Source organism: Cutaneotrichosporon oleaginosum (genome assembly GCF_008065305.1).
Source record: "Cutaneotrichosporon oleaginosum strain ATCC 20508 chromosome Unknown ATCC20508_contig06, whole genome shotgun sequence".
NCBI lineage: Eukaryota > Fungi > Basidiomycota > Tremellomycetes > Trichosporonales > Trichosporonaceae > Cutaneotrichosporon > Cutaneotrichosporon oleaginosum.
Genome location: NW_027072175.1, coordinates 139686 through 167328, shown reverse-complemented (window position 1 = coordinate 167328; position 27643 = coordinate 139686). Strand labels below are relative to the sequence as shown.

The 27643-nt window shown below is 59.5% G+C and overlaps 9 protein-coding genes across 9 annotated transcripts; 4 read left to right on the top strand and 5 right to left on the bottom strand.

The window, feature by feature from the left end:
* Positions 1-1066: 1066 nt before the first annotated feature.
* Positions 1067-1549, bottom strand: COLE_06486 (uncharacterized protein; the record flags this gene model as incomplete). Its single annotated transcript, XM_018426541.2, has 1 exon — positions 1067-1549. One exon carries the CDS (start codon positions 1547-1549, stop codon positions 1067-1069), a length of 483 nt encoding a protein of 160 aa, XP_018280240.1.
* A 186-nt stretch (positions 1550-1735) lies between these two features.
* Positions 1736-2774, bottom strand: COLE_06485 (uncharacterized protein; the record flags this gene model as incomplete). The annotated part of the gene is made up of 3 exons (XM_018422677.2): positions 1736-2023; positions 2302-2453; positions 2768-2774. 3 exons carry the CDS (start codon positions 2772-2774, stop codon positions 1736-1738), a joined length of 447 nt encoding a protein of 148 aa, XP_018280239.2.
* Positions 2775-3286: 512 nt separating this feature from the next.
* On the top strand, positions 3287-6264 carry COLE_06484 (uncharacterized protein; the record flags this gene model as incomplete). Its single annotated transcript, XM_018420291.1, has 11 exons — positions 3287-4081; positions 4118-4297; positions 4330-4376; positions 4484-4877; positions 4911-5079; positions 5139-5230; positions 5299-5487; positions 5534-5785; positions 5822-5971; positions 6006-6114; positions 6179-6264. 11 exons carry the CDS (start codon positions 3287-3289, stop codon positions 6262-6264), a joined length of 2463 nt encoding a protein of 820 aa, XP_018280238.1.
* A 1183-nt stretch (positions 6265-7447) lies between these two features.
* COLE_06483 (uncharacterized protein) lies at positions 7448-8854 on the top strand (the record flags this gene model as incomplete). Its single annotated transcript, XM_018427168.2, has 1 exon — positions 7448-8854. One exon carries the CDS (start codon positions 7448-7450, stop codon positions 8852-8854), a length of 1407 nt encoding a protein of 468 aa, XP_018280237.1.
* Positions 8855-11798: 2944 nt separating this feature from the next.
* COLE_06482 (uncharacterized protein) lies at positions 11799-14258 on the bottom strand (the record flags this gene model as incomplete). Its single annotated transcript, XM_018425275.1, has 3 exons — positions 11799-13791; positions 13838-13954; positions 13987-14258. The coding sequence occupies 3 exons, from the start codon at positions 14256-14258 to the stop codon at positions 11799-11801; spliced, it is 2382 nt and encodes a 793-aa protein (XP_018280236.1).
* A 1748-nt stretch (positions 14259-16006) lies between these two features.
* COLE_06481 (uncharacterized protein) lies at positions 16007-16895 on the top strand (the record flags this gene model as incomplete). The annotated part of the gene is made up of 3 exons (XM_018422676.2): positions 16007-16196; positions 16364-16475; positions 16733-16895. The coding sequence occupies 3 exons, from the start codon at positions 16007-16009 to the stop codon at positions 16893-16895; spliced, it is 465 nt and encodes a 154-aa protein (XP_018280235.1).
* Positions 16896-20524: 3629 nt separating this feature from the next.
* COLE_06480 (uncharacterized protein) lies at positions 20525-21616 on the bottom strand (the record flags this gene model as incomplete). Its single annotated transcript, XM_018422675.2, has 1 exon — positions 20525-21616. The coding sequence occupies one exon, from the start codon at positions 21614-21616 to the stop codon at positions 20525-20527; it is 1092 nt and encodes a 363-aa protein (XP_018280234.1).
* A 703-nt stretch (positions 21617-22319) lies between these two features.
* Positions 22320-23606, bottom strand: COLE_06479 (uncharacterized protein; the record flags this gene model as incomplete). Its single annotated transcript, XM_018422674.2, has 6 exons — positions 22320-22745; positions 22798-22998; positions 23045-23123; positions 23159-23436; positions 23473-23556; positions 23592-23606. The coding sequence occupies 6 exons, from the start codon at positions 23604-23606 to the stop codon at positions 22320-22322; spliced, it is 1083 nt and encodes a 360-aa protein (XP_018280233.2).
* Positions 23607-24208: 602 nt separating this feature from the next.
* On the top strand, positions 24209-27603 carry COLE_06478 (uncharacterized protein; the record flags this gene model as incomplete). Its single annotated transcript, XM_018421271.1, has 5 exons — positions 24209-24810; positions 25717-26521; positions 26556-26776; positions 26822-27064; positions 27102-27603. The coding sequence occupies 5 exons, from the start codon at positions 24209-24211 to the stop codon at positions 27601-27603; spliced, it is 2373 nt and encodes a 790-aa protein (XP_018280232.1).
* Positions 27604-27643: the final 40 nt, after the last annotated feature.

Genomic DNA, 27643 nt, shown 5'->3' with positions numbered 1-27643 from the left:
CTGCTGAGTGTGCCCACTGTGAAGACTGTACAGGAGGACGCTGTGTTGTAGCATAGTGCTGTATGTAATGCTTGGCTTTTAAAGGGGTAGTCTATTGTGGTTAGCAGGGGCGACCAGCACATTCGGCTTGCTCTGTGCTGCGCAATAATCATCCACTCGCTGCACACGTCACATTGATGCATGTCCTCGTTTGCTCCTTCTGTCACGTTACACCTTCTGGGCGTCAGCCACCTCCCTTGCCCCGCGCACCTGCCTCTCATCTTCGCTCCTCCCGCACGCGACTCTCCCGCCGTAAGCCATCCGGCTCATTTAGCGCCGCGCGTGCTCTCAGCAGCCGCACGCTGCGGCTCGTCCTCTTCGAGCTCCGGGTCGTCATCACACCCGATAGGGTGGACACCGATCTGCCCGTCCGCACGACACTTGCGGACCCCACACGGCGGGCAGGGTGTCAGCGCGCGTTCGAGGTCGTCCTTGGGCTCCATTGGTCTGTGCGGGTAGTTATGGCAGTGGGGTGAAGGCAGTTGGAGTACTGAAGGCAATAGCAGCCTGACCAAGTGGCAATGTACGAACGACAAGACGCTGATGTGTCCCATTGCATAACAACCGGATGGACACATGACCGGGCGATGGTGGGGACCACACAAGATACGGCGGCACGCCGCGGAATGCTTCTCGAACATGGTGGGCGGGCCTCCGCGGGGCCTCGGCAGCCCCGACGATCACTCCGTGCACCGTCCCCCGGTTCTGTGATGGTTTGAGGTGAACCTGGTGTCCGGTTCCGCATTAGCCATCCCCCTCGCTCTTCCGATTGCTCTCCGTCAATCTGGCGAGAGGAGGACCGGCGTAGGCCATCCCGTGTCAGTATCACATGCGGGGCGCGGAGTTGCCTCTACAGCATGTACATGGGCAGTACAACACTACAGGTTCTTGGTAATGGTCTTGGGGTTGGTGGTGATTCATGGATTGATACTCTGTGCGTCAGCGCACTCACTACTGGCTGCGGGATGCACCTCGCGCACGCCGGAAACCCACCTGGCGTACCTATGCCTTCTTCGCCTCGGCCTTGTCATCCTCGTCGTCCTCGAACACGGCGCTGTCGTCCGCTCCACCCTTGACCCACTCGGGCTTGCCGGCGGGCGGCACGCGCCCGTCGCGGCCGACCTGGCTCGGCCTGCGGCCGTACAGCTCCGAGCGGGATCCGACGACGTGTGCGCGCCGGTCCGTCTTGTCTGCCGTGGGCGAGATGGCGCCGCCAGCCGGCGCGGCGGCCATAGTCGCGATCGGGGACGGGGCGGTGGGCGAGAGGCCTGCTTTCGCGCGCTCCTCGGCCTCCTTCGAGAAGTCGCGGAAGGCGAGGAGCGGCGCAGGCGGAGACTTGGCGGTCTGCGACGGCCGGCGGCCGTAGATCTCGTCGCGGGATGTCGTGCCGAACATGCTGGGCTTGGGGATCGAGGTCGGGAGTGTTGTGTCTGTGAGCGAGTACTTGCGCATGCGGTCGATGCTTATGCAGTTGAGAGAGAGAGAGAGAGCGGGCGCGTCGTTGGCCCATGGCTCAAGGGCTGAGTGGGGGCGATCGAGGATAGGGCGATCCCGTGACTGCCGCCGATCCGGCTCGGTCGCACCTCGGCCCGAAGCTCCACCAATAGATGCCATCCGCCCGTTCCGCACCTCGACGTTTCACTCTGCGCCGCGAACGCGGCCAAGGAGGTGTGATGCCATGCATGATGTCTATGCCCTACTGCTTGCCCTCCGCGTCCTTCTTGCCCTCCGGTGCGCCCTCTGGCGCAGCTCCCTCCGCCGCCGCAGCCTCGGGCGCAGCCTCCGCCGCAGCCTCCTGGCCTTCCCGCTCCGCCTTGATGCGCTCCAGCGCCCGATACACCTTGCTCTGCAGGTAGTGCGAGTGCGTCGGGCCCTTGGCCTTGGAGCGCTGCCGCGCGTTCTGGGCGCCTGCCTGTGCCCCGACGGCCTCCTTCTCTTTCGGCGGTGGGGGCGGGCCGTTGGCGGCAAAGATGCGCTCGTAGCTCTGTCGTTAGCCTGTTGCAATAATCACAGGGGGTGGGAGAGTTTGGGGTGGAGGGACGCAAGTCACACTCGCGATTAGGGCCTCGGAGGCACGCTGGCCAGTATATCGGCGCCAAGAGCTTCGGTCTCGCCGGCGGCATCCGGTACAGGCTAGGCCGTGGGCGGAAAGCTGGCCGCGCTTGCGGACAGATGTGCCGGCCTCCGTTGCCCCGCCTCGCCTGCCGACACTCTAGGCAAACCCCGCATCGCCGCAGCATCCCCTTCTCGAAGCATACGCACCTCCAGGATCTTCTCCATCGACTCCTCCTTCTTCACGTTCAGAATCATGTGCGCCTCCTCAAGAGACATGCCCAAGTCTTGCGTCACCGACTTCGAGCCGCCTCCAGGTCCAGACGGTCCGGCGTCGGGCGCCTCTGGCCTATGCCTTGCGTCTGAGATTAGCTGGCGACGGGGAAGGTGCGGAAGGAGAGCAGAAAACGGGAGAGCGAGGCGGAGCGGCAAGCAAGGACCCCATTGGATGGTCTTCGGGCTGCACCAACATCCAAGGAGCGACGACGGGCGTCGGCATGACCGAATCATCATGCTCGCTCAATGCGTCGCTGAGCCCAAGCACGGTATCAGAGCGCTTGCCGCACATCGCCTTACTCTCATGTCACACCCGCAGGGCGCCGAGGTTCAGCTTCGGCGCGCGCCTGCCGTCCGCCCGCCAAAGTAGTCCTCCTAGCACGCCTCCAACTCGACTCACTCGCCATGGCCTGGCGGCCCGCCGCGGCGAAGGCCTTGCCAGTGATGCGGATGCTGTCGACGACGAGCTGCGCGATTGCTCGGGGTGCGGACTGCAGTCAGTTGCCGCCTGATCGCCGTGCCGACGCACCATTTTGAGTTAGATTAGATGGGTGAGGAAGGGGAGAAAAAAGAGAGCTCAAGGAGATGTCAAAAGGCGCGCGGAGTGGTCGGAATGGGCGTCGGCGTCAACGGAAGAGTGCTCGGCGATGTCGGAAGAGCGACTTTTGAGATTTGGGCGGCAAATGCAAACTCACCCACTTGGCCATGCAGCCACGCACGGAGTTTTCGGAGATTTACCCGGGGCTCCAACTCCACGTGCGTGACACGCGCGTGGTTGTTTGGTTCCGGAGATGACTGGACATCAGGTTGTGGGTGGAGGTGAGGATCGAAAGGAAGGCAGGCTGCAGGCTGCCTTGTACCTCGCGCTCGCACAACCAATTCCACATCCTGCAACGCAACATTGTTCTCGACGCTCCGCATGTCCGCCTTAGCGCCTGGCACGGGGATCTTCGCCCCTCCGGCATGGCAGGACGATGTGTTCGCCCACCTCGACCGAATCGAAACTGACTCGGCGTTCAATGAGGATCCAGAAGACATTGAGGCGTATGAGGCGTGGGTGCGCTCCGAGGTCGTGCGCAAGCTGGGAGGACATGGGGATACTCACAACGCATCCAGCCGCGTCGCTTCTTCCCGGGTCAATCACGATGTCGCACCGGCATCTCGGTCCTCCTCTCCTCCATCGCGACTCAGTTCCCCTTCCAACTCTAGAATCGCACGCCCCAGCGGAATCAGTCTCCCACACCACACGCAGCTCCAGACCCGACACATCATTGGGACGCCCGCGCGTATCAGTACCGCTCCTACAATCGCGACGCCCACTCTTACCGCCCCCCTTCCCCATCCTCCAAGTACCCGTATTAGACTCTTGGACTCGCCCATGAGTATCGCGACTCCTCAGTCGCCTGATAGAACAGACCCCAGCGCTATCGCACGTGGACGTCGCGATGATCCGGCTACACCCGTGCCCCTCGGTACAGCAGAGCTCGACAAACTCAAAAAGCGAAAGGGGTTCCAAGAGCTCACCAAGCACCTTGCAGACATCATGCCCCCGCCAGCCCTTCCTCAGTCCGCAGGTCGTGGGCTGGGGCGAGGACGTGGAAGGGGACGGGGCCGTCTTGGAATGACTGGGCGCGCCAAAATCGGAGGAACCGCGCTTGCTGGCACGCGCATCTGCCTCGCCCCGAGTGGACCGTGCAAGCCTCGCGCGGCTATCGTAAGTTTCTTGGCTTGGAGCGCGAGCTGACTTTAGATCGTTCAGTTGGGTGGGGAGGTGGTACTTCATCCTGACACCGCCGTCACACATGTCATCGAGGATTCAGGCGCGTCAGCTGCCATGCTCGCACGCCGACTTGGACTCCAGTCTCTTTCGGATCTGCCGGTCGGGACGCAGATCGTCAAGTGGGAATGGGTCACCCAATGCAAGTTTGAAGTGGGTTCCGATCAATCTCGAGCTGATGACAGGCCAAGCTACTGCCAACTGACAACTACCTCACCTTCCCCAGAACTACGTTGACGGCTGGCTCGTCCCGCCTTACCGACATCACTGAGCGACTGCGCTCAGGATCGCGTGCTATACGCCGGTGAGCCCATCAACACGAAATCAGCTAACTCGCAGGCAACGCTCGCATACACCTTCCGACTCCGAGACAGAATCTGATCGCCCACGGCGCATGACGGCGGCCCGTCGCCGCACCGCAGGCTTCGATGCCGGCGGCTTACCTCCTCGCTCGGTGCCCGCCCTCCAAATGGCGCGCTCCGGTCCGCACGCGATTACAACACGCAACGCTTCGCGAAACCCTTCCCGCCCTGTTTCCACCGACAATCTATCCAGCATACATCGCTCCAGTGACACTGATCGCATTGCCACGCGCCATGAGCCATCTGGAGGTCCGGGGTGGATTGAGCCGACCGGTGGAGAGCAGGATGCACTTGACATTCTAATCGTTGGCGTCAAAAACGGAAGCGTGTCCACAGAAGGTGTGGAATCCGGTTCGGAGGCTGAGGACGAGGTGGGCTTCGCCCTGTGATCTGACTGACACCAGCCTGGCAACCCGTCACGCAAAGCCGACTTCTACAAATGCGGGCAGAAGCACGAAGGCGAACCAAGCAGAGGCCCAAACGAGTGGCTTGCCGTCCAGTTCGACAAGCTCCATCACGTCTACGAGGGTCAGCAGGGCAAGAATGAGTTTGCGATCCGTGGATATCAGCGAGGTGATTATCAAGCGTGCCTTCAACCTCTGTTTTCCGCCTGAGAGCCTGCTAATGAGCAGCTGCCGGTATTCTGCGCCGCACTGATATACCAATAATCAGCGGCGCGCAAGCGCGCAAGATTAAAGGCATCGGGGAGAGCTTAGCTCAGCGGGTGAGTCCCACAGGCCAATCCCTACCACGCTTTCTGCTGTTCATTCAGGTGCCTTGAGCTGACGGAAGATAGATGAGTTTCTCGAAGGACGCCAAGGCCGCGCGTATTACGAGGACACGCTTGAGGCTCGCACCATCGCCACATTTAAGGACGTATACGGCGTAGGTAAAAACTTTGCGGCTGAGCTGTATCGCAAAGGCGCCCGGACGATTGAAGACTTGAAGACAAAGGAATACGGCTTGACCTCAGGACAACGGGTGAGCTCGTTGTGACAAGAGTGGCTGACATCTGCTCGGTGTGGAGCTCTACGACGACCTCATTTCGCGCATTCCACGCGATGAGTGCCGGCAACTGTTCGAGTTGATCCGTGATGCAGCGCTGGCTATCGATGGCAAGCTATGGGTAGAGATCATGGGCAGCTACCGCCGCGGAGCCGCCAACTCAGGAGACGTGGACATTCTCATCACACGCGACACCGCCGACAGGCTCACGCACGCAGGCATCCTCTACCGCCTCGTCCACTCTCTGCGCCAGAGTGGTGTAATAACACACGACGTAAGTCTACAAAGGCTCTGTTTTCGTTGATGGCAGTTGTCATGTCCACACGATTACTTCGACCTCGAGGCCAAGTGGATGGGCGTAGGCCGCATTCCGGGTGGCAAATACCGTCGGATCGACATCCTGACGATTCCCTTTGAGTACTGGGGAGGCGCGCTGATATACTTCACTGGGAACGAGGTTGTGAGTAGATTCGTTGGCTCGTTCCTGACATCAGTTTAACCGTTCGCTCAGGCTCTATGCGCGCAAGCAGGGCTACTCCCTCAATCAGCGTGGTTTATTCCGCGGCGTCATCCGCGACCGAAAGGGCAACAAAACTACAGAAGGTCAGTTGAAGTAAGGCTGCAGCAGGAAGACCAGAGTATGAAGTGACATCTTAGCTGACTTCAGGGGAGCTTGTTGCCTCTCGCACGGAGGAGGAGATCTTCGATGTTCTAGGTATCCGCTGGCGGCCGCCCCATCAGCGTCGGCCGTAGAGCTCTGAGCCTGCGCCCACACCATCCGCATTCAGCACACCCGACATCCCCGCAACGAGAACGCAGCCCAACATGATCATCTTCAACCCATCAGCGGACCACGTTGCTCGTTCCCCACTCCCAAATCATACGCGATTACGTACGCGGCTTTCTGCGAGGCACAGTCATTGTCTTAATATTCAGCTGTTATACTCTTGTAATGCGCGGCCGTCTGGGCGGCATTTGCTTTTCGCGTGGCGTCCACTGCGAAAACGTGGCCTGAACCCAGAAGGTTGGACAGCTGGACAGCACCCTGGCACCCAGAGCTGGGTCGCTGGGTCATCGCCACAACGCCACCCACGTGATGTCATCTCTTGACGTGCAGGAAAGGCAAGTGGCAGGGAAGGCCTTTGGTGAGCACTCCCAAATCCCATGATAGTACCACACATGTCCAGTCTTCAAGTGGTCCCCGGCTTATGCACGCACGCACCTTTGTCAAAACACGCAAGCACAGCCACCCATGCCAGCCATTCGAATCCGGTGAATACAGCGTCCTCAGCAGGGGCGAGAGATGAATAGCCAACCAACCCTGAATTGCTGCGGTGTAAACAATCGCTCACGCTAGCGACCGCCGCTTGCATCAGCCAGGGCGTGAGTTGACTCAACTCAACAGCCGTCTCTTCGAACAGCCGTATGCCAACTGTTAACGCCGCGTGTACGGGAAAAAAATAGGTGAGTTAACACCGAAAGTCAGGCGCCTCGCGGTGATACAAGCCCTCACACACAACAACTCACTCTCACCATCTTTCTTCACACCTTCGTGATCATCACATCACTTAACAACACCTATCCACACCTTCAAACACCACACACTACTCTGTTAACCACTTCCACACACTGTCATCAACCCGCTCCCCTTTATCCAACACCCTCTACACGCTCACCGCGCGTCTCTTGCTCTCGCAGGCAGTTCGCCCAGACCCCAATTCTCTCCCCATAACAAGTGAGTACAGTCATACCGCGCCAAAGGATTGCTGCTGACAACAAGACTCACCAGCCTCCTCGTTGTCTAGCTCCCAGTACGCACATCTCCCAGCGGTACGGCCTTGCGCTAATCGCCAGAGCTCGCAACTTCCACACCCCTACAATCAAACAACTCTCTCGACTCCTCCCCCCTAAACTCGATCAAGCAGTTTTTCCAAACATGCTGTTCACCCTTTCCAAGGCGCCTGCCACTACCCAGCTTTCTGATGCCTTCAAGGCGAAGATCGCTCTCCCGACCAACCTCCCTAGCCTTCCGGAGGCCGCGACCTACCTGCGCGGCTGCTTCCCCTCCGACTCCGCCCCAGCCTCGATGAACGATTCGAACACGCCCCACAGCTCGGTCCTCAACTCTCTCTCTCTCTCGTTCTCCATCGATACTCTCTCGACTGGCCTGTCCTTCGGGGTCAAGCTCGTTAAGGCGATGCCCGTTATCGGCCGCCCTGTCGCCAGCATCATCAACTATGGCCAGACCTTCGCTTCCGCCAACGTCGCGGACAAGGAGATGATTGCGGATCTCCAGGCTCAAATTGTCGCCCTGCACGCTCGCCAGCACGAGATGGACGAGGATGCCGCCCTCTGTGCTCTCCAGCACCAGGCCGACATGGATGCTGCCCTCCTCGCTCGCGAGGACGAAGCCGACACCCACGCTAGAGTCATCAACAGCATCAAGGTCGAGCTCGACTACACCAAGGACGACCTCAAGGCTGCAAACGCCGCTCTCGAGGCACGCAACTCCGAGCACAACACTACCAAGCTCGAGCTCCAGGCCGCCCACGCTTCGAAGTCACAGTCTGACGCCGAGAAGACTCGTCTCGAGGGTCAGGTCTCCTTCTACAAGAAGCTGTACGAGAGCGTCTCCAAGGAGCTCAATGCCGCCGAGGAGGAGCTCGAGGAGGCGCGGCTTGCCAGCCCCAGCGGCGGTGACGGTGAGCTTCAGCAACTCCGTGCCCAGCTGGTCGCCTCGAAGAAGCGTGAGGCCGACCTTCGCATCCAGCTCGATGCCATGAACGAGTCTGAGGTAGAGCTCGGCTCCCATCTCCAGGCTGCTGGCCAGTCTGTCGATCATCTTCGCTACAAGCTCTACTCCATCAGCGCAGCCAACACTGGACTGGCCCAAAGCCACGCCGTATCCCGAGTAACCATCGCGACCTTGCAGCAGGAGATTGCTGCGCTCAAGGGCGACAGCAACTGCAACGGCCCCAGCAAGAAGAAGCAGCGCCCCAAGCATGGGGCCGTTTTCAGCCCTTCTCCCCTCCGCAACGACATCACGGACATGCTTGTGCACCCGGCGTGTGGCAACATCGTCGAGGAGACGCATGAGGAGCAGGAGCAGTGCTTCGAGGCCAGCGCGAACAAGACCACCTTTGAGGACGACGAGAAGATGGATGTCGACGAGGACGTGATGGTTTTTGACAGCGGGATGGATGTCGCCATCGAGAAGGAGGTCTCCATTTACGAGGTCGAGGCGCTCGTTTCGGATGAGGACGAGGAGGACGAGGACTCCGAGGATGAGCGCACGCCGCCCCCCCGTCCTGGAAACCCTACCCCCTACGACCAGCGTGACTAGTCGGCTGCTTGCAGCTCAAGCCGGTACCTTGACTTTCGGTTGTTTTTGTAGCACACATGCCCAGAGTTAGCTCTGGATGTATCCTTAGCGCATTGCAGCGAGGAGAAGTGGACGAAGTGGGCGACTAACTTGTGTGGACGCGCCTTGGGCCGTCGATCCGCCCAGTGTACGTCTAAGGCCCGAGAACACACTGACTTGCATCCACCAGGCGAGGACTATCATCTACAATGTATGAGGGCGTGTCTGTCATGCATTGCATGTCTGAACGCTTAAGGAGGCTGGGAAGGGCGCACGGTGCAGCCAGCAACGTCGCTACGCTGGACTCCACAGCTCCATAGTAATTTTGAGAGGGGACCCTCCCCCGCCCCCCGCCCGCTTCCAACTACGCTAAGTCACCTGTGTCCCTGCCCCTCTCCTTCACAGCGCTTGCGTCCCATCGCTCGTCACGGATTTGTGACGGCTGTCCGCGTCATTCAGGGCTCCTGCCGATGTAAACAATACGCAGCGATGACGCGCGCCGACGCGCCCAGATTTAAAGGAGTACGTCGTCCACAATCCAAATGTTTAGCAGAAGGGCGGGTGGAGGCAGGGATGGACGCGAAAAGTAGGCGTGTCTCAGCCGCACGCGCCAACGCTGTTCCTAGATCGCGTTGAATTGATTAGACTGCACCGCTTCGGTTTTGGCCGAGGCGTTGGCTGGGCCCGCGTGATGCATGATGGGCAGTGAGGGAGGCGGGGTGCACGGTGTGGGCGAAGTTTGCGAGTGCAGACTGAGTACATCACAGACAATTCACGGATGTCCGGCAGATCATTTTCTGGCTGCGTGGATGACGTCCTGCCAAAGGCCATGCAAACCGGACTGTGAGACCCTGCCCGGCCACGCAGCAGGTGGTGTGGTCTGGACGCTGGAATCCGTGAGTCCGTGGATCCATCGACTGAGACATTGATGTTGGCACGTGGCACGGTATCGTCGCGTGCGCATGTCTGCAAGACTCGGTGCGGGCGGTTTGTGCGGCCGTCCAGAACCACCCATGCGAGCGGTGCAGTTGGAAGTGGCGGTTGAGTGTGGCATTTGAACAGGATACGAGTTTGTCGGTAGTTAGGTTGAGTGTATTGATGGCTCATGAGACTTTGGTGGAGTTGGTCTGTAGCTGCGCTAACTGCGTAGGCGCTCACTCCCTCGACAAAGCCATATCGCCCCCTTGGGAAGAGATTCCGTGTTCGTTGCTGGTCTATGCGCACAGCCCAATCCCTGTCATGGCTAATGAAGACCTGGAGAAATTTGATGCTTGGATTATGGCTAGCTGGTAACAAGATGCATGCTCTGCTGAAGGACGAGGCCATGAAATGCGGGAACAGGGGATACAGTGCTCCGAGGGACCGGAAATCATGGTAATGGACTTGGTTCTGGCAACGATCTACCTCGAGGAAGGGTTTCGGAGTGTCAGCGACGCTCAATAATAACCCCTAAAGGCACTGTAGATCCGCAGATCCTCAGAGGCGTGCAGGAACTCATCCTCGCCGCGGCCAAGGGGATGAAACGTTTCTCCATGTCCGACTCGCTCGTGACTAGGAGGTGGGAGGGGGATCTTCGCAGCGCCCGGAGTCTTTGATCTTCTCCAAAGAGGATCGACAGGGGTTGTGACGCGCCTAGGCAACATCCATCTGGCCGCGCGCAGCAGGCTTTTGCCCTTGAATCAAGGCGAGCCAACTCATCGCTCAAGTGAGACTTGAGGGAGAGATTTGGGCGATGAACAGTGGGCATCCCTGAGGCGCCGAAGCTATCCAAAATGACGAGTGGCATCTTCCAGTCCGCAACGCTGTTATCCGCGCTCGCTTTTATCACCAGTACAACAGCATCGCACATATCCCTTGATCGTCTTATCGAGGCACCCCCCTGCGCCTCGTGCAATGTGACAATATGGAGTCACGCAGGCACAGAATCGCCGCCGCCGCCACCTCGCTACGCACCTTCTGTCCACCATCACGCACAAATTACCACCGGCCCCTCTGCGCTTCCAGCGCCGGCATCTCCAATGCTCCCGCGCGGCGTGAGCGCCTCCAAACAGTGGGAAACCACACAGCACGCATCACTCGATCACTCGAAAATACACACTGCGAACACAGCCATCCCATCACACAAGATATTCGCCACCCACCCGCAATTTCCTGCTCCCTCCGCGTCTCCGCGCCGTCCACCACTCCACGCGGCGCGTGTGCGGCGCGCTCGCCTGCACCGCGCCCGTAGCTGCGTCCTCGCGGTACAAGCGTCGCGATGCATGCATCGAGACAATTTCTGCTTCCTCCAAACCTGCTTCCCTCTCCTCTGGAATATTCGTGCGAGCCCAGCGTCCGTAGGCGTGCGGGGAGGCTGCGCCCCGAGCCGAGAGCCGGCCCGCCGATTCGGAGGGCCGAGGGCGCGGCCCGCAGCCCCGCGCCCCTGCGCCATGCATCGTCGTCCGTCCGTCCAAGATACCATTGCGCTGTCGTGCGCATGCATGCATTCTTTCGAATGCATGGCTGCATGCATGCGTGAGATGGAGGCGTATGCATACTCCCCGCCCGCGTGGAGAGGAGGGGTCAGGTGCTTCCGGCCAGAGAGCCGGACCCTGAAGTCCCGACCCTTGAGGGTGGCAACTCGCTCGACCTGCTTCCGTGCGCCGCAAGTCAGTGATTCTACCTCCCACACAGCATGAGAACGGTAACGATGCATACCAAACAGTGTGATAAAAGACATGGAACGATGTCTGAGGTGAAAGGAGTCGGTGTGGGCGGATCGAGGGCTACGCGCGCTGGGGCGCTGGGGTGCGGAAGGTGGTACGTGATGCTGGGTATAGTAGGGCGACGCGGGTATATTGTAGACGCTGAGTTGTGGGGGCAGACCTGGGTGGCGCGGTAGGGGGGAAGGGCTGAAAGGGGGAAAGGAGGATGGTTGGAAGAATGATTAACCCTTCGTAAGCACTGTGCGGATGCGCTTGCGGACTCGCTCGACCGCGCGCCGAAGACCGCGGCCCATGCGGCTGCGCTTGGTTTCCCGCTCGTTCTCCCCATGTGATGTGGGGGTCGAGTTGCTGCTATGCTTGCTGGAGGCAACATTGCCGCAAGCGCTGTCACTGCCGGATGATCGCGAGGCCTCAGCCTCACTGGAGTCGCGTTCGCTGTTGCGGAGCTCGCTCTGTTCGCTGTTGCTGGACTCGCTCTCCTCGCGGTTGCTGAGCCCGCTCTGCTCGCTGGTGCCGCTGTCGCTGGGGTCACGCTCGCTGGTGTCGACCTTGCTTTCGCTGTCGTCCACCTCGCTGTGCTTGCTAGCTTCCCCCTGGCTGTTGTCTAACTCGCTTTGCTCGCTGCCGTTGCCCTCGCGGCCCAAGATCTTGGTCTCCTTCTCGTTTTCGGGCGCGGGGAGAGCAAAACGAGCTGGAGTGAGTGGGGCAGACTCGTGCGCGCGCCCGAGAGTTTGGCCGAGACGGATGACAGCCTGCCACGGGATGCCGACCCCAGCGCGAATGGAAGGAATACAGGGCCACCCGGCGAACGGAGTGGGTGCCGTGAGAACTGCGAAGGGAAGCAGTTTTACCGCGTTCCTGTCAAGTTCGCTCAGGATGAGGGGGGTACTGCTCTTGCGCGCGATGTGACGTACAACTCGTACGACCTTGAAGCGTCCCACGAAGCTTGTCTCCACCGGCTCCACGCGTGTCGCCGGGAGCTTTACGAGACGTGCATCTTCGCGTCCCACAAAGCGCACACGCCGGGCCACGCAGATCTCTCCCTGCTCCTCGTCGGACACCGAGGAGACGTGAGAGGATATGTCGGGGTGTGAGGGATGGTCGTTTTGCGAGAGGCAAATCTCGTCAATGTCCGAATGGTTCAGGTACTCCGTCTCGTCGATAGACTCGAGCTGTTCAGGCTGGGGGATCGGGTCCTTGTAGTGGTCGGCAATGTCTTGAGATTCGCTTTCGCTTTCGCAGAAAGTTAGCCGCTCGGGCACGGACCAGGGGTTTTGGAGATAGTCGGTGTCGGTGTCGGTGCCGCTGGTGGCCGGGTTCCATTCTTGGCTAGCGGGAACTTTGGCCCTGGGTCCCAGGCCCCAATTGTTGGCCCAAAGTGGGGCAGGGACGCGGGCAGCGGCAGCAGTTCCGAGGAACCTGATGTGCGAGACCGAGGCAACATGGTTGGCATTCGGATAGGGGTTGGCGATGTTTTGGAGTCTGTGGCCACCTTCGAGATCGATCTCGGGGAACATCTCTTGAAGTTGCCGCGACGTGAACCGATTCACGTGCCAGGGTGGATTGTAGGGTGGCGTAGCGACGTCTTCGTCGAAGAAGTCCTCGAGCAATGATTCAACAATCCTAAGAGCCTGGCTGGCACCTAAACGCTCACAAGGATTCTTGGCCGTCAAGCTCTGGACGAGTTGATAAAGGTTTGCCTCCAGTTCGAAATTGCCGGTAACGCGCTCGAAGCTGAACTTGGGTGTCGAAGACTCAACATCAGGGGGGTAGAGCCCCGTGAGAAGCTCCGCGAGGATCCAGCCGACAGAGAAGATGTCACTCTTCTCGTCGAACACCTCTTCAGGAGCTACGTACCCGGTGGTACCGCACCTTCCAACGCCCTCCCCGTCCTGCATGAACTCACTGAGGCCAAAGTCCGCAATGGTGATTGACACATCAGAAAGGAAGCCGTTCTTGATAGCCCTGCCGGTGCAAAGGATGTTACCAGGCTTTAGATCCCTGTGCAGGACGTCGTGTTTGTGGAGCTCGTCGACTGCCTTGAGGATTCGGCGGATAATCCGCAATGCCCCGTCTCGACTGACCATATGGGCGAAGAAATGGCCGGACGCGGTGGAGTTGTCTTGGGTGGCGAGCGGGACAAAGAAACGCTTCGCCCAGTGAAGGACGTCCGCGAGGCTTCCAAACGCGGCAACCCGGGTGATAGTGTACCCCCTGTGGAATTAGCACGCACGTTGAGGTGGCGAGTATCAAGACTTACTGGGACCAGCGTTTCCCCCACAGATCGGCCGTTGCAAACTGGTCGCCTCCGCCATTGAGCTCTTTGAACATCCGGACTTCGTTCTCGTATGAACCCGTGTTCACCTTCGGAATGCATCTGGGATAAGTGCTGAAAAGGACGCGACTTACTTTAGTGCCGCCTCCTCCCAAACATCCTCGCCTTTGCTGATGAGGACATGGTCAACAGAGCCACATCCTCCTTCGCCGAGATGGCCCAGCCTTAGAACTTTGTAGGCCTGTGTGGTTCCTGTCTCCTCATCGAAAAGCTTGAGCACACGGGGACGCTTCCAAATCTTCGAGTGTTTGGAGAAGAAGTTCGCCTTGTGTGTCTCCCAGGTGACAGTTGTTGTGGACGAAGTCTCGCTAGACGCAGTGTCGCTCGGGGTAGAAAGCGTAGACATTGTCAAGGTTGTGATGTAAGGGGTGGAGGCGAGGAAAAGTGGTACAAGGTAAGGTGAGAGATGGGTGTTGAAACAATGTTGAAGGTCGAATGAACGGAAGTGGGATCAGTCAGCTTAAAGGACGGGGACGTATTGGTGGGACAAAGGTTGAGACGGAGATATGGACCGGATGGAGGGTGGGACAGACGATGGCTGGTCGGTGTGGAATCGAATTGGTGTGTGTGAGTTCAATTAACTGTTTTATCGGCGCCCTGAGCCCGAGCTCGTTCTCCGATGAGATGAGCCGTGCTTGGTCAACACAGCACTGCTTGCAGTTCTAACTTGCAAACGATAACATGGGCGTTGTTGATGATGCAGCCTGGCTAGTCAGAGCCAATTCCAGCGATTTACACACGTACCGAAGCAAGAGCGACGGGGGTGTGGCGACAGACCTCTTAAAAAAGTGCTGGAGCACTTCCGGGTGTGGGAACTGACGTCAGTGGTCAAATGTTGGGGCTACGGCTTTGCGCCGCGCCGTAGAAAATCATCTCGTCGGCCGGGCTCTGCTGTCTGATTCTCGACGGCGAGAGCCTCTTCGTTACACTCAATTTGAGCCCCTACCAAACCAGTGGCAAGGAGGTCAGCGGGGCGGTTCAAGATGTTGGTTGGAGACACGAACTAGTGCTAACATCTGATCAGTCTGCAAGATCAGTGGCCACCTGCGGTCAAAGACCTGCTCATGAGAGCTTGGTCGTTGAACCTATGCAAACTCGTCGTTGCGTCACGTGCAGCAATCGTGGTGAAACTCTTGAGCTCCGTGGAGACAAATATGATTAGTAAAGTGGGGCAGGAGTGCGGATAGGTGACGCTGAGGTAGTAAGACTGGGGCAGTGTAAGCGGGTAGGCGCTCACCACAGATGTCCGACGCATACGTGTATTTGAGGTTGTTTTGCAGAAGTGCTGAACGGTCGATTAAGACCCCCTCAATGTTCTAATTGGGGAGATGGTGGAAGGATCGGGCGCAACGTTGGTTGCGTCGACAGCATGTTGTGAAGAGCAGCTTCGGGGAGCCGGTTCTGCGGTCAGCGTGGCGTCTCGCCACGGCGCGGTCTGATGTCCAGCGAGGGGAAGGGAGAATTCAGATGGCACACAAATTCTCACAAACACATAGATGACGCGGTTCTCCTTTCGTTATGTTGGTCCTCGGTCGTCGTTAAGCAAAGCAGTTGCAAGTGTAAGTGTTGAGTGCTGTGTTGGACGAAAAGTGGGAAGGTGGGAGTCAGAGGCAATGATGGCGGCGCTGTAACACTGAGAGTTGGCACGAGGGTGTGTGCTGCGCCCCAGAAAACCCAGGCCAGGTGTCATTTCCCGACCCGACATGGGGGAGAGTGGACAGCATCACGAGCCTTATGAGCATCGCAAGGGTGGGGTCCAGTCGTTCATGCCCTCTCTTGGGGTTTGGTGATCCTCGGAATCACACATAGCACAATGCATTTAGCCATCAGCATGCAACTTATCAATTGGCCTCGCGGACGTTCTAAGCATGCTATGCAGCTCGTTCCTCATCACAAATTACATGCCCCACTTCATGCCACCCAATCACTTCGGACCGAACAGAGGGAGGCTGTCAGAGTGGGGCGGAGGTTCCCACTATTCTAGCCCCCCCTCTTACCTTCATCACCCTCCACCTCCCTCCCTCTCACATTTCGTCATTCCTCGCATCTTTCCTTGCCCTCACCTAACATTTGAATATCTCTCACTTCAACATCATGCCGCCCCGCCCCCGCCCCAAAGCTGTCCCCTCGACAGACTACACACCTTCTACGCTTCCTGCCGACCATCATCTGGTGCGCCTTGGCGGGCCCCAGGGCTCGAATCAATTCGCGACGGAGATCGAGGGCGAGCCCGAGCTTGTTGACATGCCCGCGCGTGTGCGCCGGACAGCTTTCGCTGCTCGGGGTGAGTGAGGAGTGCCAAGTTGGCGAGATTGTCGCCCAAAGCGATGGTTGTGCAAGGGCGGTACTCTTGCCTAACTGCCTACCAATTCTTGCGACGCTGACCTCCCCCAACGTATCAGCTTGAAGGGGGATGGGTTAAGGAAGGCGACGTCAAAGGCTGATTTGCAGGGTCCTTCGCCATTGTCCAGCTCTATCCAAAGGTGGATGACCGCGTAGCAGGCGAGATCGTTCACATAGTCACCGGAGCAGAGGTCAAAGCCTGGCGCAAAGTTGGGGAATGGTGAGTTTTCTTCCCAGATGTTCATGACTTCGAATCCTTCGGGGCACAGGGGCAGTTGCAGCAACGTAGGAGGTCGAGGGACGCCTAGAGAGGCAGAGGCTGTGGGGAAGAGGAATGAGGGAGCAAGGACAAGAGGCTGGGAGAACAGAGGGGAGCGACCGAAGGGGAGCGGCCGAGACGAAGGTGGCTCACTTTTCCCGCTCGACTCCGACTCTGGCGCTGTTCCGCTGCATGCATGCATGAGATACTGACAGCAGGCCGAAGAAGTTTGATGAGGCAATGGCCGCTGAACAGGCGCGACCTTCCGCGCAGCGTGAGGCCAACGAGGAGGAAGACAGTGACGCCTCCTTGCCAGAGAACACCAACCGCCGAGTCGTCCACGCCGAGCCCAGCAGCGACGAAGAAAGCGACGGCGAATAGCGCAACGTTGCTTCCCAGCACGGGCCGTTCGTGTCTTATCATCATCGCACTGTTGTGCACAGTCGTTTCAGCCCAGGCGCCTCTGCCAGGTGCGTGTCGCGCCCTTTGAAGCGCGTCCGAGAAGCAAAGGCATCGAGGACGTAGCGACTCAGAGCTACATGTAATGGTTCGACCCCCGCCAGTGTGCTCCGCTTGCATTCTAAACGTCGTCTGTCTCGGGAGGTTACTCAGCGGGCCGCTGCGGGGCATTGTGATGCTCACACCACCCATTGATCGAGAAGAGCACAGCAGGCCGCGGTTTGGCTGGGCAGCGTTCCGCGTGAGTCGGAGAGGAGGCCGTGGGGGCAGACGGTTGGGCGGGGAAGGACTGGCTAGGGTGTGGCGATATGCGTTGGGCAGGCCCTGGGGACCGAGCGGGAAGGAGCTCACCAAGTCCATGCGGTGTGGTTTGCTCGAGGCGGATGCGAAGTCCGGACATAGCCGACGATGCAGAACGTCTCGTCTCTGCCGATTCCGTCTGTGTCACCGTGGGCATCGTGAATGGGGTACGGGAGATGAGCTGCGTCGCTGAAGCGGGTGGACATGTGGAGTTCAGGACCCCACCTGGCTCGCACGAGTATGTGCTGTTCTCGCTTGCAGGGTCGATTGGATGTGCTTCGACCTGCCTCATGTTCCTGGAGTTGCATCCAAGCCCCGAAAGGAATCGCCGTGCGGAGTCACTGTCCTCGTCGAGTGAAGAAGCGCGCACTGGTGCTTCGGTGCGAACCAGCGCCGGCGGTGAGACATCAACGTCGTCCGGGTATAGCGGCGGCGCCTGCAGCGGGCAATGAACGCGGTATCCCGGCCCGTAGCGCAGAACTTGCTGATAGCGAGTCATGTCGGTGATGTCGAGTGGGACGGTACAGGGGGCGAAGGCCTTCGCACGCTCTTATATGTCGCGACAGGACGTGCAGTGTCGGCTGCGTCGTCTCCACTCCGCCTCCAAACTCCATCTCCGCACGCCAAGACGTGCATGCCATGTCACCTGTCTTGTGCGGCGACTGCATGGCAAAACAAAGACGGCGGGGCGTGCCTGGGCAGAAATGTCCTTAGCGGACGCAGACGACGATCTCCGCTTTCACTGCTCATCTCCGTGCCCAGCCCTGCTGCATACCACCCAGATCGCAACGGTCAGCTCCTCCCCGGCCGGATGGCACCTGACTCGAGCTGCTCCAGATGCATGCGGACTTCGCTAACATACCCGCACTAATCGTAACGCGCAGACTGATGCAACTTGCCTCATGGAGCCGATGACTGCGACAGCTCCGAACAGCGCATTTTGGCTATGCACCATCGTCGTTGCTAGTCGCAGGGGTCCGGACGACATTCACCTAAGCGAAGGCAGCACGCGCTGCGGGACCGACATCGGCGGTAGGTCGCTGAGCGCTTTGGGGTGTGCGACCAACCGCTGTTCCAATGCATGCACTCCCTGCACTCAGTCCACCGCGCCGCTGCGACAAGTGGCGACCAGCCACCAACGCGCCGCTTGCGACAAGTGGTGACCAGCCTGCTCGTCGGGACCAGCACACCTCTCACCCTCTGATCCACCTCACATCTGCACCACGACTCCTTCATGTCCCACTCCGCGACCGTATGACCGCACGTATTCAGACGTCCGGCCTCTCCTCGATTGACAACAGGCATCTCACGGACAGCTGTACCACCTTTCCCACCGCCTAAGACTGGATCTGGCATAGGACGGCCTGCTCAAGCGCAAGGTGGAGGTGACGCGGCACGCGCGGCCTCCCAACCACCTTCCGAGAGAGCCCAGGGCCCGTAAGTCATCAGCAGCGAGTTGGTTACGCTGATCGCATGTGTGCCAGCACATTAATCTACACTGCCAGCATGCGCACTCCTGGCCGCAGCCCTCACGAGCACGTAAGACGCAAAGCTGCACTCTTGAGCCCGACGCCGACTCACTGAAGCGCGGAGCCGAGGTTATGGACGAGTGTCTCATGTCGCACACTACTCGAGCGGGCGCGTCCTATCCCCTTATGCGGCAAGGTCTCGGTATCACGCTGGGTCGTCGGCAAGCAGCTGTCATACCTCGGGCGGATGTGCCCCCCAACGCCGTCGCGACATACACGAAGATCGCACCGCAACGGCAAATCATCGCCGCATGCATCGACATCACGATCACGGGGCGGCGGTTGGAACAGCTGAGCTCACCAGCACACTGCTGTCTTCGACTTCTCCGACGTTCTTACACGAGGACTCTACGAGGTGGACGCTCTGCCTTCTTACCTTGTTCTTATGGCTGTGTGTCTGAATCTCCGGTGGCTCATGCCGTCGTTGGATGGTACCCACTCTCATCGCTGACTTTCGCGGTCGCAAGAAGGTCCATCATCATCACTACACCCATGCCAAACGCCATGAAACCCCATGATCCTCGCTGCTCGCTTGTCGATGCGTCTGCTCTAACGGAGGGAACCGCTCCCAGCAACAGCAAGTACTTCCAGGTTTGGCATCGCGCAGCAAGTGGCATCCTAGCGCGGCCCCGCACAGCAGACCTCCCTGCTTCTCCCACCTGCCGTTGGCCTCATCACATTTTTTCCTCTCTGCTGCGCATCCCTCATCTAGAATCCTCACACACCGTCACTCCTGTCGTCCCTCTTCTCTCTCGTCCCCGGTCCTCTTCCCACGCGAACGCGATTGCGGCGCGAATCATCCAGACGGCCCGCGCATGCGGCCGTCAAGACGTCAATGGTGCTGGCGCCGGGCAGACACAATACTTCGAGGGCGCCCTCGCAGACCCAGACGGGGATGTGCTCATCCGCTTCCGCTACATGCGCCCGTATGCCACGCTCTCGACGTGGGCTGGGACGCGAATGACCGCTGCGCGGTCAGGCGCAAGCGAGGCCACCTATGTCGACACGCAACAAAGGGGAGGTCACGCGCAGCACCTCGACGTGTGGCATGACGAGGGTCTTGGGTAGTATCTCTAACAGGCGCGACAATGAGTATACCTCAGGCCATCACGGCAATCAGAGAGCGCAGGCTGGGAGTGCCTGTTACGCGCTGTCGACTTGCGCTGGCGCTTCAGTTTGCGGGGCCGTGTCTCGAGGAGACAGTCATAGAAGTGGAGCGAGCCGGCCCTCAGAGCCGGCCAGTCACATGCGGACATCTAGTCGCATGCTGGGGCACGAGGAGCGCTACCATAACGAGCGCTGGGGGGTTTTTCGTGGGCGTGCGCGCGGCGACCGATGCCCAGCGCCTCGAAGGGGACAAGGCTACCTGGCAGCAGCAGATGGTGCAATCTGGCTCAGAGGCCGCACCGGAGGAGCTTGAGAGGTTGTGGTCGGGCAGGAGCTCGCCATCCTTCCGTGTGTACGTGTGTGCACTGGCATCACCTAATGGAGAAGCTGACGCCAAAGCCGCAAGAAGCTTAACATTGTCACGGCTGGGCTCCCACGAGCCCCATGCATCAGCGTGCGTTTGACAACAGATAACCCGCAACATCAGTGAGAAAGGTGAGAGTGACGCGAACACGTACATGGATAACTATGCTATGCCAACCTGAGATGTACACACCTGTACACTGTTCTGAGATACGACTCCTGGCGCGCCGCGACTCTGCTCGAAGGGTGCGCCTAGTACCCAGCATTCACCCCCGACACGTCGATCCCATGCTCCTTCGACAGCTCGGGGTACCACTTGCCGGCGACGTCGCGATGCGAACTCATGCGGTTGACAACAGCGTACAGCCCTGGGTTCTGCGCGTACAGCGCAGCGTACTGGAACCCAGCGGTGTCAGTGACGACAGTCGCTGGCTTCTGGTTGAGTATGTGCTGGGGCATCGGCGTGGGATAGAGTTTCTGGTCGAGGCGCGCGCCGTGGAAGTACGCGATCGAGTAGCGGGGACCCTTGCCCGGCAACGGGTTGAGGACACGGTGGGTGGTGGCGACAGCGACGCCGTCGACGAGGTACTCGAGCCCAGTGCCGATGTTGACGACGAACGTGCCGCGCATGGGGGTGGCGTCGATCCAGTCGCCCGCGTGGTTTTGGACCTGGAGACCCGGCATGTCGTTGGCCTGGTACAGCACGGTGAGGAGGTTGGCCGTGTCGCGGTGGGCGCCGACGCCCTGGTTGCCGTCCGAGGGCGCGAGCGCGTCCACCGCCGGGTACTTGATGAGCTTGGCGCGGTGCTGCTGGTTCTGATCGACGTACTTGTCGAGGGCGTCGGCGGGGAGGCCGAGCGCCTCGGCGACGAGGTGCGTCAGGCGGTTGGCGAGCTCGTGCGTCCGGTCCCAATACTCGAGGATGGCCTCCTTGAAGCCCGGGATCACGGCCTCATCAGGCCATACGTTCGGCCCCGTGAGCCGCTCGTACTCGGGCTGGCCGGGCTTCCAGAACTCGGCGAGCTCGTTCGCAAAGTCCAGCTGCTCGCGGTTGTCCTTCTTGTTCTTGGTGATCTCGTTGCCCTGCACGCTGTAGCCGAGGAACGTGGGGCTGTTGATCTTGTCCGCCTTGAGCTTCTCCTCGAGGGGCAGGTCAAAGAACTCAACGGCCTTGGCTGTCGTCGCGTCCAAGAACTCGACGGGGATGCCGTGGTTCTTGACGTAGAAGAAGCCGACAGTCACGAGCGCAGCCTGCAGATCCGCCAGCAGGCCCGCCTTGTCCGTCTCGACGCGCGAGAGGTCGAGCACGGGAATCGACTTGAAGTCGTCGGTGTTAATGGTCATCGTTGAAGAATGGGGACGGGAGGGAGGGGAGGCACGGGTTGAACCGAGGCACAGAGGGGCGCGTGATCGCGCGAGTGGAGTCCGGTCTTGGAGAAGTGAAGAGAAGTGAGTAAAAGATGAGCCTGCAACTCCGCGAAAGATTATCAGCCCGCTGCGCCACCGAGTGTGAGTGCGAGTGCGAGGGCGGTGGGCAGCATGCGCGGTGAAGTGCGCACCAGGACCGACCCGACAAAGATCTCTGTCAGCAGCCCCGAAATCAATGGCGTCATGAAAACAAATGAAAACAAATCTCCGCTCCCCGCCCACGCCGAGCTTCCAAGGCCCGAAGGCCAAGAACGCCACCCGGAACTTGGACGCGTCGCTACCGAAGATTCTGAGCACCGCAACCAGAAGAATCTGTCGCGCCGCGCTCGCTTGCAGCAGTCTCTCGAGATCCCGGCACTGCTGTTTGCGTGTTCGTTGACTGGACGGCGATGAAGCTTGGCCGACGCCGACATTAGCGGAGATCTCCGAAGACGCAGGGTTCAGGCATTACTGCTGTAATCATCGCCAATCTTTTATATCCGCTTTCCAGGATGTCTTTGTCCTTCGCCTTGGCCCTTGTCGCATTCTTTGCCATGCATGGTGCGAAGTGTGTGCATGCTTACAGCTCCTATGCATACAGGTGTGGTCGTACACTTGAGTTGTGTCTAGCTTTTATCATTTATCGTCGCACAGGCGACAGGTGACGCACGTCCACCTTCTCAGGCTCTGGGTCGAGGTCAGGCAGTGGCGCAGGCAGCTGCACAGAGTCCTCGCTCTGCCGCGCTGCCCACGATACACCAGGCATCTCGACCTTGAACTTGATGTAAAGGTCACCTTTGGATGCGGTTCCACGCACGGGCATGCCCTCGCCGTGAATTACGAGCTCATCGCCATGCTGGATGATGCGCTCGCCACGCTTCGACTCGACACGCAACCCTCGCCCATCAAGGTGGACGATGAGGATGCGCCTGAAGCCCAGCAGTGCCTCTGACAAGTTCAGGGTGGCCGTTGTCTGGAGATCATATGGCGACTGCGTAGGGCGCATGAATGTCGTGTGCGGCTTGATTCGAATGTGGAAGATGACATCGCCCGCTGGAACATCCGGCTGCTGTCAGATCACACCCATCGAGTGAAACCAATGAATGAGCATCACTCACCTCTTCGTCGCCCTCTCCCTTGAGTGCGATGCGCTCTCCGTGCTCTGTCCCAGGCTCTATCTGGAACTCGACCCTCTTCTTCTCCTTCATGACCTTCTTGCCCTTGCAGCGCTTGCAACGGTCTCTCTCGCGAATATGCTCACCGACTCCGTCGCAGTCGGTGCAGGTGACACGCATCTTCCCAACAACACCTGGTGCCAGCTGATGCGTCAGTGCGTTCTCAGAGCTCCACAGCGCATCCACTCACATGTCGGTCCGCGAACATGACGCCCTTGCCCTCACACTTGCCACACGTAGTCATCTTCATGCCCTCGCGTCCTCCTCGTCTTTTGTCAGTTACGCCTATTAACAAACAACGTACCCCTTGCACGTCTTGCAGATGCGGTCGCGCTCAAGGGCCATCACGACCCGCTTGCCTTTGTACGCCTCCTCGAGAGTAATCTGGTACTCAACGTCAGTGTTGTGGCCACGCGTTGGCCTTGGCCCTCGCCCTGCGGGGTCAAAGCCGAACGATGCGCCGCCGCCGCGGCCACCCATGCCAAAGCCACCAAACATGGCGTCAAACATGTCGAATTCGTCGGCGAACCCGCCACCTCCGCGCGGCGGCCCGTCCGGCCCATATCGGTCGTAGCTTTCCCGCTGCTGTCAGCTACTGCGGAAACCGTTGTGGCGCACAAGATTGGGGTCCATGAGCGTTTCGTACGCCTGTCCTATAGCCTGAAAAGTCTCATGCGCCAAGGGGTCGTCTGGGTTTTTGTCCTGTGGGTCAGCGGGTGGGCAGGGATGGGGCATACCGGATGGTGCTTCATCGCTTTTTTCTTGTAGGCGCGCTTGATCTCGACCTCTGTGGCCTCGACGTGAATCTCGAGGAGGTCATAATAGGCAGTATCCGCCACCACTGTGGGGTGAGCTCAATATGCAGCCCGTCAGGCTTACTGTCGGCAGTTCAAGATCGATATGAAGGTGGCAAAGAGCAATGACCACGGAGTGATGGAAATCTCGGACCTCCACCTGCCGCAGCTTGCACGTGGCTGACTTGAAAATTGGCCCCGCTAATGCTACGAGACGCGTTTCAGATGTGACCAAGTAAGGTTTGTATTGGAGCGGGAAGGGACGCGACCTCCACCCTGTGGGTTCACGCTGCAGGCACGGATCAGCGCGCGACGTGCTCCTCTTCTCTTTCTTGTCGAGCTCTTCATCTTCTTCATCATCTTTCTTGGTATCATCCTCTCTCTCATATCTCTCCATCGACAACAAGAACACGCCCTTTACGATCCTCGACCCCGTCTTGCCCGGAAACCTCCCCTGTATCCATTACATTGCCCAAAAACAGCTACGAACGCAACGCCCCCTCACCCACCTGCACCCCCTCACTGTCCCCCCGCTTCCAAACTTCACCGCACCTGGCGTCATGTCTTCCGTTGCCAAGCTGGACACTGGTGCTGACGTGGTTTCCGACGCTGCAGACGCACAGCCTGCTGCTCCCGCCTCGCACAACAGTTCCACTAAGCCCCGCACGGCCTCGACTTCGGGCGGTGGCCCGAGCAGGGTGCGCGCCGCCGCCTCCCTGTGGGAGAACAAGAGCTCGAGCTCGCCGGGGACCAAACCACCTGGACGGCCTGCATCTCCAGGAAGGCTGAAAGGGTCAGGCCGCGTGACGCCGAGCTCGGGCAGAGTAACACCTTCCTCGCGCCCCATCACCACGCGCTCGAACTCGAGCGGAGGCCGTATCCCTTCCACGACGTCGCCCATCTCGACCACTAAACGCACCCCGCTCTCACCCAAGCTCAATACTAACAACGGGCAGGCTGACGGGTTTGCGCCCAGCTCTTTCAAATCGACAAACAGCGAGCTCGAAGGCAGCTCGCCTCGCTCATCCACACCGCCGCCCTCCGTGCCATCCCCCACGCCGCCCGTGCCGCCCCTTTCTGCTGCTCTTTCGCCTGTGGAAACGGATAAGATTGAACTGCCCTTGCGTGAGGCTTCCTCGTCGCCAACCCAATCTCCAGCCAAGTCCTCCGTATCTCCAGCCACGACAAGCCTCCTCCCTCCCGCACCGATCTCGCCCGTCATCGAGCCTCCGTCTGCCTTGCTAGATCCTGCGCCCCTGATCGCTGCTGTGCAACCGGACTCTATTGTTCAACACCCTGCTTCCATGAACGTGGAAGAGAACACGCAGGCTGAGATAGTGGCGTTGAGCGCCTCACTGGAGTCGACGGCCGCGTTCACGGACACTTCCAGGGCTGCGAACAAAGCCATGCCAAAGGCGGCTACCAAGACGGTGCCAAGAGTCCAACGCAAGGCGGCGCCCAAGCTGGAGGAGCCGGCTGATGTCAAGCACAAGCTCACACCTGTGCTCGTAGACAAGCCCGCGATCAAGCTTGATGACAAGCTCAAGAACGCTATCAGCATCAAGCCCGCTGAGGAGGTCGTCGACGACGCTGCGAAAGATCTGACCATCCATGAGGAACAGGCATCTCCCGTCGGGCACATCCCAACTGAAACGCCCAGGCAGTCTGTCAGCGACGACGCCATGCCCTCGACTCGTACGCCTGCCGCAGCCGTTCCGCCACCTGCCTCCGCGCCATCCACACCAGCGGCGCCATCGCGCGTGGCAGGCGTCGCATCACTCTTCAGCCGCGTTCTTCCATCGTCAGCATCCTCATCAACCCTTAATCCACCTACAACCTCCACTGTCCTCTCCACGGGCGCTACGCCACCTCGCGAGTCATCCAAGACTGCTCTCCGGGATGAGCATGTCGACGAGGCAAAAGTGTCAGACGAACAGTGGGCCACAGCAAAGGGCAGGAGTGGTGATGCTGGCTCGAGCAAGGATCGCGAGAGCACGTCCGCCCCATCCCCTTCCCCCACCCCTACCACGAAGAGTCGATTCTTTTCCAGCGCGACGTCCGCTTTCAGCACGCTTCAGCTTCCGTCCGTCTCCTTGCCCTCTTTGTCACCGTCCTCCTCCCCTCAATCTCGAGCAGTTGACTCCACGTCGCCTCCAAACGAAGCCTCAGTCTCGCATCTCGCGCCTGCACCAGCCATGCCTTCGCCGGGACTGAGCGCGTCGCCTGGATCTTCTTGGCGCACCACAATGACGCATTTTTTGCAACGTGCGCAGCCGACGTCTACCACCCCTCCTCCCATCCCTGCGACACTCTCCCGCAACGGCTCTGGCACGGCCCAGACTCTGAGCCGCCTCGACTCGTCCGATCAGCACCACATTCGAGAGGCGGAGCAGGAGCCGCTAGGGGAGGGCTTTGAGCGTGTGCGCAACGAGATGGAGGTCGCAGCGCGTGAGATCCGTCGGGAGCGTGCAGGACGCGGAATCTCACAGGGCACAGACGAGAATGTCGATTGGACCTTTTGGGGAGCCGTGGTGCAGGATTATGATGCTGTCGCCAATGAGCGACCCAAGGAGCTGTCGCGCGCCATTCAGCAGGGCATTCCCTCGGTCATACGCGGTCCCATCTGGCAGCTCATGAGCGCGAGCAAGAACGCCAACCTCGAGGAGACTTACAAGACGCTGCTCAAGCAGTCGAGCCCATACGAGAAGAGCATTCAGAAGGATATCAACAGGACCTTCCCGTCGCACAAGTTCTTCCAGGGAGCAATTGGCCAGGAGGGACTATTCGTCGTCTGCAAGGCCTACTCCCTATACGACCCAGATGTTGGCTACACACAGGGCCTGGCCTTCATTGTTGCCACACTTTTGCTGAACGTGAGCTTGTCCGCTTTATCACGCTCACAGAAAGATGCCAGACGAGGAGGCGTTCTGTGTCCTTGTCCGCCTGATGTCATCGTACAACTTGCGGTCCCACTATCTGGACAACATGCCCGGGCTTCAGCTGCGCCTCTTCCAGTTCGACCGCCTTGTCGAAGACGTTCTTCCACTCCTGCACGCGCATCTTGTTCGCAAGGGCATCAAGAGTTCGATGTACGCGTCGCAGTGGCTTATGACATTGTTTTCGTACCGGTGAGCATCTAAGACCTTATCAATTGTTCAGCAAGTTGACCACAGATTTCCCCTGTCTCTGGTTTATCGCGTAACCGATATTGTGTTGGCGGAGGGCACTGAGGCCGTATTCCGCTTCGCGATCGCTCTTCTGCGCAAGTGCGAGGACCAGCTGCTCAAGCTTGAGTTCGAGGAGCTGCTAGCCTTCCTCACCGGCGACCTATACGAGTGCTACCGTGTGGAGTCGGAGGATGGAGAGGAGCAATGGCGCAGCAACGACTTCGTCCGCGATGCCTACGAGACCAGGATGTAGGTCAAACAAGCTGGAGTTGAGGCTGACCGATAGCACTCCACTCATGCTCGACCAGTACGAGTCGGAGTGGAACGAGAAGTGCCGCATTCAGACCGAGCATGTCCGCCAGTTGGAGGCGTACGCGCGTGAGACGGAACAGCTGCGTGGTGCCAATCGCCACCTTAGCAGCCAAGTCAAGAGTCTTGAGGCGTCGATCGCGACGATGAATCAGGAGCATGTCGAGCTGGTGCGCCAGCTCGTTCTTGCCAAGATCGCGAAGGAGGACATGGAAACGGAGCTCGTCAAGTACAAGGCGATGTGTGCTGCACTTGCCCAGGGTCGCGAAGACGATGTCGATCTTCCCAGCATCGCAAGCCGGGGGTCGCACTCGTCACTGACGCCGCTGCCGCCGAGCCGTCGGGGAAGCGCAGTGTACTCGCCCGGCTCACACACTCCAAACCTGTCGCCGCCGCGGTCGCCGGCGTCGGGGCTCGCATCGCTGAGCGCTTCGCCGTCGGGACGCGTCTCGCCCGGCCTTACTGGCCGGGCAGACTAGATGGCTTTGTAGACAAGACACACGAGTGTGTGGTGCAATA